Source organism: Dunckerocampus dactyliophorus, chromosome 2 (assembly GCF_027744805.1).
Source record: "Dunckerocampus dactyliophorus isolate RoL2022-P2 chromosome 2, RoL_Ddac_1.1, whole genome shotgun sequence".
Taxonomy (NCBI): domain Eukaryota; kingdom Metazoa; phylum Chordata; class Actinopteri; order Syngnathiformes; family Syngnathidae; genus Dunckerocampus; species Dunckerocampus dactyliophorus.
This window is the reverse complement of record NC_072820.1, coordinates 5,781,508-5,796,519: the sequence shown is the minus strand read 5'-3', so window position 1 is coordinate 5,796,519 and position 15,012 is coordinate 5,781,508. Positions and strand designations below refer to the sequence as shown.

The following is a 15,012-nucleotide window of genomic DNA, read 5'->3' as shown; positions in this document are numbered from 1 at the left end:
CAAGCCAGGCCACTCCAGGATCTTAATGTGCTTCTTCCTGAGCCACTCCTTTGTTGCTTTGCCCATATGCTTTGTCCATATGTTGGTATCGGTCTTCCAGCTCCACCGGGGGGGGGAACAGCGAGGTGCAGCTGCAAGACATAATCCTTCCAGTGTGTCCTTGGTCTACCCTGGGGCCTCCACCCAGCTGGGCGTGCCCGGAACACCTCACCAAGAAGTCATCCAGGAGGCATCCTGACTAGATGCCGGAGCCACCCCAACTGGCTCCTCTCGATGTGAAGCAGCGGCGGCTCTACTCTGAGCTCCTACCAGATGATCGAGCTCCTTAAAATGAAGGGTGCAGATACTCTTTCAGTTGTCACATGCACAAGTTAAATAGAAGTGTTTTCAGCATGGATTTGAAAATTGCCAAAGTTGAGGATTGTTGCACATCCTCTGGAAGACTCTTATTATTTTGGCAGCATAAAACGAAAACACGGCCTCATCGCGTTTAGTCCTGACTCTGGGCACCCGCTGGCGACCACTCCCTGTGCTTGCTAGAGCTCGAGATGGTTTCTGTGGCTCTAACATGTCAGAGATGTACTTTGGAGCGACACCATAAAGACTTGTACACAAGCAGAGATGTTTTAAAGTCGATTCTCTGAGTGACAGGACGCCAGTGCAGAGACCAGAGTACTGCACTAAAGAAATGGTCACCTTGATCAGAGCTGTCTCAGGTGGGGCCTAAAGCCTAAACCCTTTTCAGGCTGAGGACCATGGCTTCAGATTTGGAGGTGCTGAGCCTCATCGCAGAAACGGCACACCGCTGCAAACCGCCCAGAAAAAGTTGAAGGTCACAGCTTGATGAGGCCACGCTATAAGAATCTAAAGGAAATTTGGACCACACCTACGAATAGCAGAGATGAGATCCCAAGGCCCCCAAACTGCGACTGCTTTTTTTTATTGGCCCTCGGCACATTCTAAAAATACGATTAAACAATAGCATTTAAAAAAACAACAGCAAAAATGGGGAAAAAAAGCAGTAATTAAAAAAAAAGTTGTAATATAAGTTGTAATATAAGAAAAAAAACAAAGAATTAATTAGAAATTTTAGGAAAATTAGGTTGGGTAAATTGCTATAATGTTATGATAATAACGTCAAAATATTATGAGAGTAAGTCATATTAGTATGAGAAGAAAATGTACAAGTAGAACTTTAGTATTTGTAAAAAAAAAAAAAAAACAGCAAAAAAGTAATGTAAGGAGAAACAGTCCACAATAATAATAATAATAATAATAATAATAATAATAATAATAATAATACACTTTATCACTGATAAAGCGAATAAAATTCAATATTTTGTTTGGGTTGGTTTAAAAAAAAATCATCTTTTGATTTTTTTCGCCCTTAGTGGAAACAGTTTGGACACCGGTGTACAGGTTCCACAGGATTCCTTTTTATTTTTATTGATAGTGTTTTGGCCAAGGAAGACCAGCAACCGCCGGAGCGGATGCTAATGGGGATCCAAATTAATTCACAAATTAACAGTTTACAGTAAACAAGTGAAACAAAGAGTGAGCGAAAAGTTCCTTGCAGACTTCTGTTCTTGGTGATATCAAAATTTAAAGTGATATTAAACTGATGGATTCAATAATGCTCTTATTTGACTTTATTCTGGTGCATAGCACAGTCTTAATAGTACACTTCCACCACGGAGAGCGATTTTATTCTTAAAAAATACATTAACGCCGTTCAATTGCATTGGCTACAGTGGGAAAGAAACGCAATTTGGTGCATTTTGACCTATTTCGCCTTCCGTCCGCCAAGAGAGTCCCCGGCTCAAAGTTCGCTTTTTTTCCTCAGGGAGCACTAGCGCCCTAAATCGAAATAAACTTTGAATCATTGGGTGAGTTCAGAGATGATGTACCTTCTCATCCACATTTGTGTGTTGTGAACAATAAGGTGTTACTTTTGCAGCAGTTATTGAGACGTTTTCAATCGACCACCTCAGCCTTGACTCATTGAAGCATATGCAACATTACACATCTTTTTAACAACTATTTTGCACAAATGTTGCCACTGGCAGTGCAACCTTGTTTTTTTTATCCATTTGCAGAGCCCGGTGGGGTCCCCATGGATGACGTTTACTATGTCGGAGTGGACGTGGGCACTGCCAGTGTGAGGGCTGCTCTCGTGACCAGGCATGGAAGGCTGAAGACCACAGCTCAGGAGCCCATCAGCATCTGGGAGCCTCACACTGACCATTATGTGCAGTCCTCGGATGAGATCTGGATTAAATGCTGCGTCGTTGTAAAGGTAGGAGGAGCTCCATACACCAGGAACATTTGTGCAAACGTTGGAAAATAAATAGCGCCCTCTATACTGTATATCTGTCTGTGTGGGAAATGTGTTGTTTTTTTGTCAGGAAGTCACCAGGGGGCTGGACAAGAGCCAGGTGAGAGGGATAGGCTTTGATGCCACCTGTTCTCTTGTGGTGTTGGACCAAAGCTTCCAGCCTGTAGCAGTCAATCAGGACGGTAGGTTGTTGTATTTTCATTTAAAACATTATGAACACCGAGGAAAATGATTATGAAAACTATTTCTTCAATATAACATCGGTATCAATTGTATTAGTCAATAAACTAAAAAAAATGTACTCCCCGTCGGGGAATCGAACCCCGGTCTCCCGCGCGACAGGCGGGGATACTCACCACTATACTAACGAGGAGTGCTGAACCCAAATATACGTGAGAATATTTGTCCATAAGGTGGCGCTGTGTACGCGCGGAAAAACGTTTTTGAGTTTGAATTCACATCGGGGTCAATAGAATACGTCTCTGTGTCTGTCGAGATATCTGAAAGCTATGGGAAAGAGTTACAGCGAAAACGTTCTCCCCGTCGGGGAATCGTACGCGCACTGTCGCGCTACGGCCTTAAACGTTTCCCAGTCATTTTCAATGGTAGTTGTAAACCACTACGGATGTAATATAGTTTTGTCCAGGGGTGGCGCTGTGGGCACTCAGTTGCTCCCCTGTCATTCTTGTCCTGAACTTGAGCGTGACAACACCTTTAGCGAACGAGATACATTTTTTTGGTGTTTGCTCTGTTTTGATATGCAACAGGCGTGGATACTCACCACTATACTAACGAACAGATTATGTAAACAGAAAGCTGCATACTGCAACTGCAAATGTTGGTATCGGTCTGATACGAAGTAAATAAGGGGTCAGTATTGCCGACACTTACTGTATATGGATACACTTTACTTGGAATAACTTAATTGGAATAAAAACGCTAACCTAATGGCATATTATGAAAAAAATATCTTCTCTTTTGACATTTGTGCTACTGTTTTGAGAACTTGACAATGATTTTTCCAATCTGCACTTTACTGAGTGATGTTGTGGTTATTAATGCATCTTAACCAAGTTTTACTTGCTTATCCAGGTGAGAATCAGAGAAATGTGGTAATGTGGATGGATCATCGTGCTGCGGAGCAAGCCGCTCGCATCACAAGCGGGGGCCACAGTGTCCTGAATAGGGTTGGAGGGGTCATGTCACCAGAGATGCAACCTCCGAAACTTCTCTGGCTTAAAGAGGTGAGCGAGGTTGCAGTGATTTAGGTGATGTTTTTATGCTGGTTATTTTTCAGATAGCCGAGCGTTTGTTTTTGTCTGTTTTCTCTGGAGGCATCGTGATGTTGCATGCAGGGTTATGACGGCAGCTTTTCTCCAAATCTTGTGCAGAATCTAAGGGAAATCTGCTGGAACAAAGCCGCTCACTTTTTTGACCTTCCAGACTTTCTGTCATGGAAGGCAACAGGCTCTTTGACCAGGTTTGTAATATGACCAGGAAGAATATGCATCCTACGCTTGGATAATACAGCGTTCCCTTGTTTAACGCGGGGGTTAGGTTCCAAAAAATACCAGCGTTAAGTGAAATCCATCTAGTAGAAGTTGATTTGTTTTTGTTTGGGTTTTTTTTAATATGTTTTTTGTTCACGTATGCCTCTGGTCTTGTCCGTGGTCTTGTTGCGGACAGTTAAAGCACTTTTTGCACAGTTTTGCTGCTGTCGTCCTTATGTTATTTTCCCCCTTCTTTATGGTATGAAGCGACGATTCATTTATCCCGTAATGGCGCCCTACAGCTGCGTAAGTTCTACCTTCCTTCAGCATGTCCAGAATTCCAACGTTTTGTAGAATGGTTCGCAGCTTGCTCTGCCTTTTGGGCGCAACCGCAGGTGCCTTTTGTCGGTGCAGAGCGTTTAGTCGACATGTGAGTTTTGTCGGGGAGAAAACTTGCAAATATACAGCACTAAAGAGCCACGCTGCTAGAACGATCGAACAATTGGGTAAATTAGGCAAGCTGAACGCGTTCTGTCCTGTACAGGACACATGGCATGGAGGAGATTGTAAAAAGATTGCACACCAAAAAAATCTGCGTCATAACGAGACCGTGTTATAGCGAGGGAACAGTGGAACCTCACTTTTTGTTATTAATGCGTTCCAAAAGTTCAGACGAAAACCGAAACACATTTTTTCCCATAAGAAATAATGCAAATCCACTTAATCTGCTCCAGACACCCAAAAATATGAACAAAAAACATCTTTTTACAGCGAATACATATAGTTTTACATGCAGAAAACAATGCAGAATACGTATACATGCCGAATGAAATGGATAAATGAACGTTATGAGAGGGAGGAAGGAGACGGATATGGAGTTGTTCATCGTTCTGTGTGCGTTTTATGAGCAAATAAACCACACACACACACACATAATAAAGATGATTAAAGGATTCTGGGATCTGTTGATAGCATCCCAACTCTGTAAGAACTTCTATCCCTTCTTCACAGAGACTGAGGCACCAGCAGTTTGGGCACTCAAACGCTTGATCATGCGCGGGAAAACAGTCTAGTTTGTTAGGCGCACTGTTTGGCCGTATGATAACAAACCGTGGCGCACAAAAACCAAGGTAGCACTGCAGTTCCAAGCATTAAATGTACTGTATGTAGTTGTCATTGTGTGGTGTTGTGTGCCTTCATCTCCATCGTAGGAACACGAGCGCTCGTTTGTCATGTATTGTTCCGTGTCCTTCACCAGTGCTGTTTCATCGATTCTTAATGTTTTCTGTACTGTTTATTTCACAGATCTCTATGCACCCTGGTATGCAAATGGACCTATTGCCCTCCGGAGGGATGGGATGTGAGTTTTTGGACTTCAATAGGACTGAAGGATCTCACTGAAAGCAACTTTTCCAAAATAGGTCAGTATCGTGAGTAGGTGTTACTTTATGGAGGTCGTTTGTTCACGTTCAGTTGTTGATTGTTTGTCATCCAGGAAGCGAGACATGTTCTCCAGGCAGCCCTCTTGGGGATGGCCTGACCCAGGAGGCAGCGGCAGATTTGGGTTTAGATCCAGGAACTGCAGTTGGGGCTTCGCTCATTGATGCGCACGCTGGAGGGCTAGGTACAGTGTCTCACACAGAATGCGTGTTTTATTTTAGTTTATGGCGACCTCCGCATCTCCAGATGGAGTATCAAGAAGAAATGACGACATTGGTGGTGTTTTTGGATGAGGTATTGCCTCTCTGCTTCAGGAGACAGACCAACCTGACCATCTGGATTTTGTGTGCGTGTTAAACTGCTCCCGAACTCTGCATCTGACCCGTGGCTGCAACCTTAGATAATCTCACATTGTTGTATCAGTCAAAGGTTAAAACACTTGAAAGAACATGTACGCTTTAAGTTGTTGGACATGTCACAGTGATGTACACCCCCTGACCCTCACGCACACACGCAGAAATCGATTTGAACGCAAACCAGCTTGACAAATATTATTCCGGCAGTTAGTGTCACCGGTGAATTCCACTAAAGTGTGAGAAATCTTTGCTAATTGCCCAAGAGTGTGTGAGTCTCAAATGATGCCAATAGAGTCACATGCTCTGTCCCCAAGGTGTCATAGGAGCAGATGTAAAAGGCTTTCAGCTGCCATGTGAAGGCCAGCCAATCACCTCACGCATGGCTATGATCTGTGGGACGTCATCTTGTCACATGGCGGTAGCGTCTAACAGTTCTGTTTGCCATTCACAAAACCTCCGTGTTTGTTTATACTTGCATAGGTATTACTCACTGTCAGCTGTGATGTACAATTACCAGATCAGTGAACGGCCGCTGTTTGTGCCAGGAGTATGGGGTCCGTGCCTGTCTGCCATGGTACCTGACTTGTGGCTTAACGAGGGAGGACAGAGTGCCACTGGACGTCTGGTCAGTGTGTTGTGCTGCATGTGTGATGTGCCTCTAATACGTGTCAGTGCACTTAGTTAGACAAGTCCGAATGTTACCGTAACAGTGTATTACGCTATATGGTAGATACTGTATAGCAGGATGCAACACATTCCGTGATATATTTGCTGTGTTTACTCCAAAACGTTGTTATATTATGGTGTCATTTTTAAAGACGGCTTGAGGTCGAGCATATTATTTTCAAATGATTTACTAAAACGAACCTCGTTTTTTGTAGGATTCAGTTTTTGCCGAAAATGGTTGACAAAAATATGTCTCGAGTGCCCAAACGTAGCATCCAAGCATTGGTGACTCGGTCTCTGAAGAACGGATTGTGGTTCTTTTAGAGTCGGGCCACTGTAGGAAGAGTCGGGCCACTGAGTCCCTTAATAATCATCATTATTTTGCATGTAAATGTCATAGAATGTCATAGAACGCACACAGAACGATGAGCAACTCAGTTTTTGTCTGCTTTTCTTCCTCTTAATAAGCAGTGAGTCGTTCAAGCACACTGTGTATTTGCAAGTGTTTTATGTGCTTTTCTAAAAAAAAATAAATAAATAAATAAAAATAACCCTCCATGGGGCCAAAGAAAGTTGCAAGTGCCATCACTTTGATAAAGAAACACTCGTGATTTTAAGACAGAAGTCGTAGCAAAGTGCGCCGGTAGCATCCGTTACAATATGATTGCAATGTACAGGCTCCTAGTTAACAAATGTTGCAGGGGGAGCGGCTTAAGGGAGACACATAATAGGAAGTGAGGCGGGCCAGTGTGTGTAATGATGATTGCGGCTACTTCTGAACTTTACACTAAAGTTTAAGTGAACGCGTGTACAGCTCTGAATGTCCACTCTTTCAAATATTTCCATGTAAAAGTGAAGTAAAGTAAGTAAAAGTGATGGTAAATGTTCATTTATCCATTTAATTAATCATTTACAATTATTTTGCTTTGTTTTTTGCATTTAAAACTTGTATTGTGTTCATATTTTGGGGTGTCTAGAACACACTGATTGGATTTAATTGCAAAATTAATTTAAAATGAATTGGAAATGTTTGTTTTTGTCGGTCGGATTAATGACGAAAAACGAGGTTCCACCATAGTTGGACTCTTTGCACGTCAACAGGTGGTCATCAGTGTCATGTGACCTCTTCTGTGTCATCCTCTCGTCCCTCAGATTGACCACGTGGTGAAGGGCCACGCTGCCTACACGCTGCTCCAAGAAAAGGCACGGCGAAGGTTAGCCGATGATGATTCGTTAAGCGTTTGGCTGTCCAAAAACATTAGCACACAGCTGTCACCCTCCATCAGCTGACACGTAATAATGTTCAGTAAGCTGGAGTAGGATTAGCAGCTTGAGTAAGATTGATTGTTGTGTGTGTGACTCGCTCCTCTATCCCCCTGAGAAATGCGGGAATAAGGATGCACACCATAGATGTCAAGACATCAGCTAGAACGAAGAATGAGTTGGATTATGCCGTTCCACTCATGTCCTGTAGGTGGCGGAATGCGCATTACAAGACTTCGGGTCATTTTGTAATAATCAAGTAATCATGCAATTGATATGCTACATACTGTATATACTGCCAGTAAGAGTTGAGGTACTTTGTTGACTTTCAGAAGAAAGAACGCGCACACGCACACACAAACAAGAGTTTTGTTTCTGATTTGTTTTCCACCAAATCTATTTGTTATTCTTTTTTTTTTTTTTTTGGTCACCCTGGGTTCTGAATGTGTATTTTTTTTTTCTTTTTCTCCAGATGTCCTGCTACAGGCGACGGCATCTATAGCTACTTGAATGGCCACCTGAGTCGAATGGCTGCTTCCTGTTCAGCTGTTGACCTGCTGGGCTCCAGTCTTCACGTGTGGCCCGACTTCCATGGGAACAGGTCGCCCCTGGCTGACCCCACCTTGAAGGGCATGGTGAGTTAAGGCTTCATTTGAGGCTAAAACGTGTAGTATGTACTACTATTTTACAGCAAGGGTTGTCAACCCTTTTGCCGTTATAGTTCACTCGTTCAATGCCAGCCATTTGTCAAAAGACAAACCCCTTCAGTACCGGCTGTTTTAGATGATTTTGACTGACCTTTCAAGGCACACAGAATATTGTGTTCTATGGCTACATAAACATGGAACCTACAAAGAGAAAGGTTAGACTCCCGTCTTTCATCGGTAAAAAATGTTTGTTGCTGCCTTTTTCCGTTCTTTAGTAATCAGCGGTAGAACATAAGTAAGTTTCAGGAAAATCTCAGTTCCTGACTAAAAAAAGGGGAGAAAAACAGCTTTTTGTGAAAAGATACATTTCAAGCATAACTTTCACTTTGACACAAACATTTCTTGCTTTAGTGACAGCTCAAATATCTAAACAACTATACAAACATAAACAACACAAAACGGGGTTGTTTTACATCCAAATAATAATTTATTTACAAATATAACACCATGGACTGTTTTATAGTTTTCACATTTGGAACTGAACTATGTGTGTGCACGTGTGTGCGTGAAAATGTCCCTAAAATGTGTAACCTTCGGCACGCTACACTCCTCCACGCTCTCTCACTTCCTCCTTCCTGTCATGTGTGATTTTTTTTTTTCCCCAAAGTCCCAAAGATCTACCTCCTACTTTCAATATAGAAAATATGTATGTATGTTTATTATATTTATAAATATGACTATTTACGTATGTTGTACGTGTACTGTATATCAGGGGTGCTTGCACTTTTTCAGCATGCAAGTTCTAAGTCGACATGGTCTATCTCTTACTATAAAACATACGACATACAGTATACACTCCTGAGAAATCTTAAGACCAGTTGAAAAATTGCCAGAATTTGCATTTTGTACATTTGGATCTTAGTAGAGCTTAGTACAGTCATGGGCTAAAGTCTTGTCATAGGTAGACAGTATGAAGTAAAAACATCATAACTCCCTAACTAATCCTCCTATTGTTGAGAACTACGGTTCATATGAATCATTTTAGTCTTGGCATTCTCTGGTGAAAATGACGTGTCTTCGAAGCGTCTTGAACCAGTTACGTCATAGTCACAAATAGACAGGTTAATAGCTGGACAAAAGTCTTGTCACGTTTTACACATTATTGAAATTGATTCAACAACAATTTCTTTGTTTCAGAACAACATCGAAGCATCATAGCAACACGCATGTTGAACATTTTTACCATGAGAGATTTGATCATTTCAGTATCGGCTGCGGCTTCCCTTTGCTTGGATGACGGTTGACATTCGGCTGGGCAGGGACTCGTACAACTGGTTGATGAAGGCATCTGGGATGGCATAAAACGCGGCCTCACATGCCTTCCACAGGTCATCTAGATTCTTTGGCTTTGTCTTCCAGGTGTCTTCCTTCATTTTTGCCCAAACGTGCTCAATAATGTTCATGTCTGGGGACTGTGCGGGCCACTTTTTGAGAACTTTGATCTTCTTCTGCTGCCGAAATTTCTTGGTAGAGGCCGATGTATGGCATGGAGCGCCATCCTGCTGGAAGATCTGACCCCTCTTGTGTTCTGGTGTTCTGGAAGGCTTATTGCAGCACAGAAGCCAGCATTGAAGAAGAAGCAGCTGACGAATCGAGTTGTGTTTGCTAAAGACCACACCCCTGAGAAACGCTGGACCACCAAAATGTGGGGAAAAGTTGACTTTTCAGATGAATCTTCAGGAGAATGGGACCCTAAGCGTCGCCGGTACTGTCGCAGACCTACTGGAACCCACCTAAATCCAAGGTACACCCAGAAAACGGTCAAATTCGGAGGCGGGAAGATAATGGTGTGGGGGTTCGTCCGACATGGAGGAGGAAGGAAGATCTGCAAAGTAGATGGAAACATCGACAGCATCAAATATCAACACATTCTTGCTTCCACTACATTCCAGAAGACAAGAGGGGTCAGATCTTCCAGCAGGATGGCGCTCCATGCAATACATCGGTGAGATCCAACCAACACCAATTCCAGACTAATACATGCAGTAAATCCTTCACCTTCAATTTTGCGGCTTCTCTCTAATGCGGTTTTTCAAAATAGTTTCTTCATGAACTCATTCAATCCCAGCCATGTTTCAAAAGACAACCCCTCCAGTACCATTTGGACTGATCTTTCAAGGCACACAGAATATTGTGTTCTATGGCTATATCAACATGGAACCTACTAAAAGAAACATTACACTCCCTTCTTTCATCAGGAAAAAAAGTGTTTACAAATATAAATTTACAACACCATGAACTATTTACAATTTTCACATTTGGAACTGAAATACGTGTGTGCATGTGTGCGCACGCGTTAAAATTTCCCAACAATGTGTAACCTCCTGCACGCTACGCTCCTCCATGCTCTCCCCACATCCTCCTTGCTGTCGCGTGTGTTTTTTTACATGCAAAAGATCCATGGCCATTTCCATTTCATCAAATGCATTTCTGCCAACTCGTGGCCGTTTTTATGGCTTAAAACTGCTCGAAAAGCGACTTCTTTCGGTCACTTTTTTAGTCTTTTGCAGTTGCACCATCATTTCTTTTTGCCTCTCACGCAAAATAATGTAAATCACGTATAAAGACGTATAAATACGCCTTTGGTATTGAATGAGTTCATAAATCATTGCTGTTTTGTGGTTCAATACAGCCTATTATTAGTCCAAAAATATGCATATTTAAGCAAATTGTACCTTTTTTTTTACCTAAAAGAAGCATTTTCAAGCATAAAAATGGCTAAATAAAGTAAAATACAAATATAAGGCATTCAGAAGACGCATTCAAAGACCTTGTGATGATATGTAGTATTCTAAACTGGTCACTAGTTGTCAGTAATGTTACACTGATGACACAATAGCCACCACAGGAAGTGCATAAAGACGAAGTTAAAAAACCCAACAACAAGGAACTCTCCCAATGCTAACATCTGAGTGTATATTATGTCTTATTTTCTCTTATTATGTCTACTGTATCGGGTAAGATGAGTGTAAAGGTGACTATAGGGGTGTTATTTCATGTCTAGAGGGCTCTAATAATGGCAAGACTCGTATTTAGGAAGTCCTAAACAGGTTTTCTATGCTCCAACTACCATAATATCGTGTTAGGACAATAGGACTGAGTGAAAACCCAGGGACACGTCTAAAGTGTGCATTTCAACTCAATACTTATTTTACTTTGAAGAAAATGAACCCCAAAGTATAGTCGGGATATTGTTCAAATTAGTCACATTTTCTGGTCAGGTGAGATTTCAGGTGAATGAATGCAAATCATGTCTGAACATTTTGTGGTCTTTTAGGGCCGAGACCATGTAAACCATGACTGAGGTATTTGTAATGCCTATTTTGCAGGTGGTTGGGCTGTCTCTCTCGCAAACCCTGGATGACTTAGCTGTGCTCTACTTGTGTACCTTGCAAGCCCTGGCCGTGAGTCTGCTGCGTTTTACTCTAATGACTTCCTCCTGAGCCTTTGTCTTTCTGTTTGAGGAAGGAAGGATATAGTTTGCTTTCCTGTAGTGCCTAGTATGTCCTTCTCTGCTTTCAGCTCGGTACGCTTCATATTCTGGAGGCCATGAAAGAAGCAGGACATGATATTAAAACCATCTTCTTATGCGGAGGGTTGAGCAAAAATGCCCTGTTTGTGCAGGTTCACGCCAATGCTACAGGTACAAAGTGGAAATAAAGCACCGTGACATAAATAATGTTGTGAAATTCTGCAAATCCACTTGCCAGGGTTGCCTGTTGTGTTGCCCGACCAGACAGAGGCTGTGTTGGTGGGAGCAGCAGTCCTGGGGGCTTGTGCGTCCCAGGACCATGGCACGATACAGGTGGAACACACACACCCACACACACCCACACATAGTCAGTTATTACGACGGAGTATTAGGGCCACATTGGAAAAAGATATCTTAGAGTACGAGAAGAAAGTCGTAAGTTTATGACGAAAAAAGACGTAAATTTCCGACAAAACAAAGTAGTAGATTTCCGAGAATGATGTCGTAGGTTTACCAGAAAAAAGTCCTACATTCACGAGAAAAAAAACGGTAATATTACCGTTGAACAAAGCCAAAGGTCACATGAGGCCCCCGTTTTCATAGCTGTCTCAGGCAATGCCCGTAACATCAAAAACAAGTTTTTTCTCGTAAATTTACGACTCTTTTGTCGTAATTTTACAAGTTTTTTTTCCTGGTAAATGTACAACTTTTACCAAATTTACGGTTTATTGTCGAAATCTCCGATTGTTTTAAATAAAAGCTTGCCTGAAGCACGAGGATAGTTTCCTACCTTCCTGAAGATCTCTATTTTCGCTCTTTCGCTCTATTTTCCCTCGGACACGTATGACGCTATGACAAAGTCGTAATATTACGGCTTTTTTTCTTGTGAATTTACGGCTTTTCTTCTCGTAAATTTACAACTTTATTCTCGTAATATTAGATTGTATTTTTTTTTTTCTATGCGGCCCTAGTCCTCCGTCGTAATGATGTTTTAAAACTCACACATACGCTTCCGGTTTGTGTAAGACGCGTGTCACGTGACAAGGCACTTTATGCCTGATTGGCTGGCTCCGAGACGCGATCGATTGATTTGGTCTTGATTTGGGCATGTGAATTTAAAAAAATTTAATTCATTTGCACTGAACTTTTCTGAACACCAAATTTGAGTAAACTGAATTTTTTTAATCTAAATTTCAAAACACATGAATTTTGCTTCAAAATTGTTACTCAAAAAAATTTTCAGCATAAAATCATGTTAAAAAAAAAAATCTGTTCAGTTAAATAAATTCAGTGTCAAAAAAACGCTTTGGTACTAAAAAAAAAAAAAAAAAAATTAACCTTCATAAATTTGACTTGAAATTATTCAATACCCCCATTGTAAATTACATGTTTTAATCACCACTAGTTGGTAATTCAAAAATAGTCAGCTGTTTGTAAGAAAGTGTTCCCTCGTTTATCACGGGGTATAGGTTCCCAAAATAGCCTGCAATAAGTGAAATCTGCGAAGTAGCCAACTTCGTTTTTTTACAATGATTATAAATGTTTTAAGGCTGTAAAACCCCTCACCATACACTTTATACGCTTTTCTCAGACAGGCAATAACATTTTCTCACATCCTTGTTAAAACATATTGCTGCAGACGAGCTGAAGATTCATTTACAAGCTAACGCAAGCAAGCTAGCATGACACAGGCGACATGGCAGGGCGGCAGAAAGGAGATTTATTGACAATGGTCTACAGCCAATCAGGACGCAGAAAACAATGGGCGGTGCAGACAGACAGAGAGGGAAGACAGAGAGAGACACACAATGCAATTATTCTTAAAGGGCCAGGCTCGGCCTGCAACAGTGTTACTGTATATGCTGTAATAACAGAAAAAGAAGCACTAAAAAAATCAGCGAAACAAAGAATCCGCGAAAGGTGAACCGTGATAGAGCAAGGGAACCCTGTAATAGTAGTGTTGAGCTGTTTAAACTGTTTTAATGTTGTCGGTTTATCGCAAATTACTGCAAGTTACTAAACTTTTCACAAATGTCAAGGTGATCTGAACATACTGTATAAACGAATGATGAAAGCAATGGAAAGATGTACTTCTTGCAACAAACATGAATCAAATCTGTGTGCAGGTTTTATGATCAATAATCAGTCGCTGACCCGAAAAAAATGGATGGAAATGTGAAAGGCTGCATTTACACGGGGAATGTGTACTTAATATTGTGAACTCATCCACTGGATCACCGACTCACTGCTTCCCTCTACCAGGTGCAAATAAAATACAAAGCAAATAGCACAACATTTCACTGCTTGCACAGATTTGTGTGTCTCAGACTCAAGGTGCTAAATAATCTTTTGCCCGGTCAAGTTATCATCCCTCTGATCTCTCAGCACCAGATCTAATAACACCAGAGAACAGGAGAACGGTGAGCCTTTAAGCCAGATACACTAAAAATAAGACATTATTGTTTGGACTGGGCCGCACCTGTCGAGCGCCGCTTCCAACCGCGAGTGCAGCCGGCAGTCGTCGCGTCTGATCCGCCAAGCTCCACGCTGTGAACTCTGTGGATTGCGCAACTTTAGAGAGCAGAGAGGCAGTGCGCTGCATAAGTCATAAGCTGAGCCTGCACCAAAACCGCTGTAGCCCAATTCTTTCATACAACTGGGTCATGGCTGGCCTGAAAGTGCACAAAATGATTGATTTATTTTGCATTCCTGCTTTAGGACGCAATGTCCGAGATGGCCAAGGTGGGAAACGTTGTTGAGCCTGATCACAACCTTCTGAGGTGAGACGGAACGTTTGTTATCCAATCATCCAAATTCATTCCATTTTATTTGATGATTAGCTGTCAAAGTTAAAGAACTTGTCTTAAGTGATCAAATAGACAGCGGATGTGAATACTACACCTAAATGTAACTAAATGCAACCCCTTTTCCAGCTTTTACCAAAGAAAGTACAAAGTGTTCCGGCTTCTTGCAGACCACCAGAGGGAGTACCAGGCCCTCATGAACACATTCGGGGCTGACTGTCCTTGACTGTGGCTTTGTGATGTCACACGGAACACTGGAGACAAGCACATAACATCTGCTCTGCATTTCTCACTATCAGTCTTTTAAGAGTTCCAAATAAAAGTGTTTTTGTATCCTTGTTCAAACATTGCTGAAGACAAACTGAAGATTCATTTACAAGCTAGCAAGCTAGCATGACACTGGCGACATGGCAGGGCGGTACAAAGGAGATTGACAATGGTCTACAGCCAATCAGGACACAGAAAACAATGGGGTGCAG

The 15,012-nt window shown here is 41.8% G+C and overlaps 1 protein-coding gene and 1 non-coding gene across 9 annotated transcripts; one reads left to right on the top strand and one right to left on the bottom strand.

Annotated features, from left to right (window-relative positions):
- Positions 1 to 207: 207 nt before the first annotated feature.
- Positions 208 to 14,866, top strand: fggy (FGGY carbohydrate kinase domain containing). 8 transcript variants are annotated; one of them, XM_054768266.1, is made up of 15 exons: positions 208 to 337; positions 2,097 to 2,296; positions 2,406 to 2,517; positions 3,428 to 3,579; positions 3,727 to 3,815; positions 5,131 to 5,246; positions 5,321 to 5,449; positions 5,936 to 6,246; positions 7,440 to 7,501; positions 8,023 to 8,185; positions 11,587 to 11,661; positions 11,780 to 11,900; positions 11,968 to 12,062; positions 14,448 to 14,509; positions 14,663 to 14,866. In XM_054768266.1, exons 1-15 carry the CDS (start codon positions 313 to 315, stop codon positions 14,757 to 14,759), a joined length of 1,809 nt encoding a protein of 602 aa, XP_054624241.1. In that variant the 5' UTR covers positions 208 to 312; the 3' UTR covers positions 14,760 to 14,866. The 8 variants fall into 8 exon arrangements, with proteins under 8 accessions (XP_054624241.1, XP_054624242.1, XP_054624240.1 ...); XM_054768267.1 differs by lacking the exon at positions 208 to 337 and adding an exon at positions 1,802 to 1,886; XM_054768268.1 differs by lacking the exon at positions 208 to 337 and having other exon boundaries at positions 1,904 to 2,296; positions 5,936 to 6,039; positions 6,139 to 6,246.
- trnad-guc (transfer RNA aspartic acid (anticodon GUC)) lies at positions 2,637 to 2,708 on the bottom strand. Its single transcript has one exon. It is a non-coding gene; the product is annotated as a tRNA-Asp (tRNA).
- Positions 14,867 to 15,012: the final 146 nt, after the last annotated feature.

What these genes read in the sequence shown, in the direction of transcription:
- fggy (XM_054768265.1), top strand. Translation starts at nt 2,051, where the DNA reads ATGTTGCCACTGGCAGTGCAACCTTGTTTTTTTTATCCATTTGCAGAG. An exon ending in AAGCAACTTTTCCAAAATAG is followed by an intron (nt 5,247 to 5,320) that starts GTCAGTATCGTG and finishes TTTGTCATCCAG; the next exon opens with GAAGCGAGACATGTTCTCCA. An exon ending in GGTTCACGCCAATGCTACAG is followed by an intron (nt 11,901 to 11,967) that starts GTACAAAGTGGA and finishes TCCACTTGCCAG; the next exon opens with GGTTGCCTGTTGTGTTGCCC.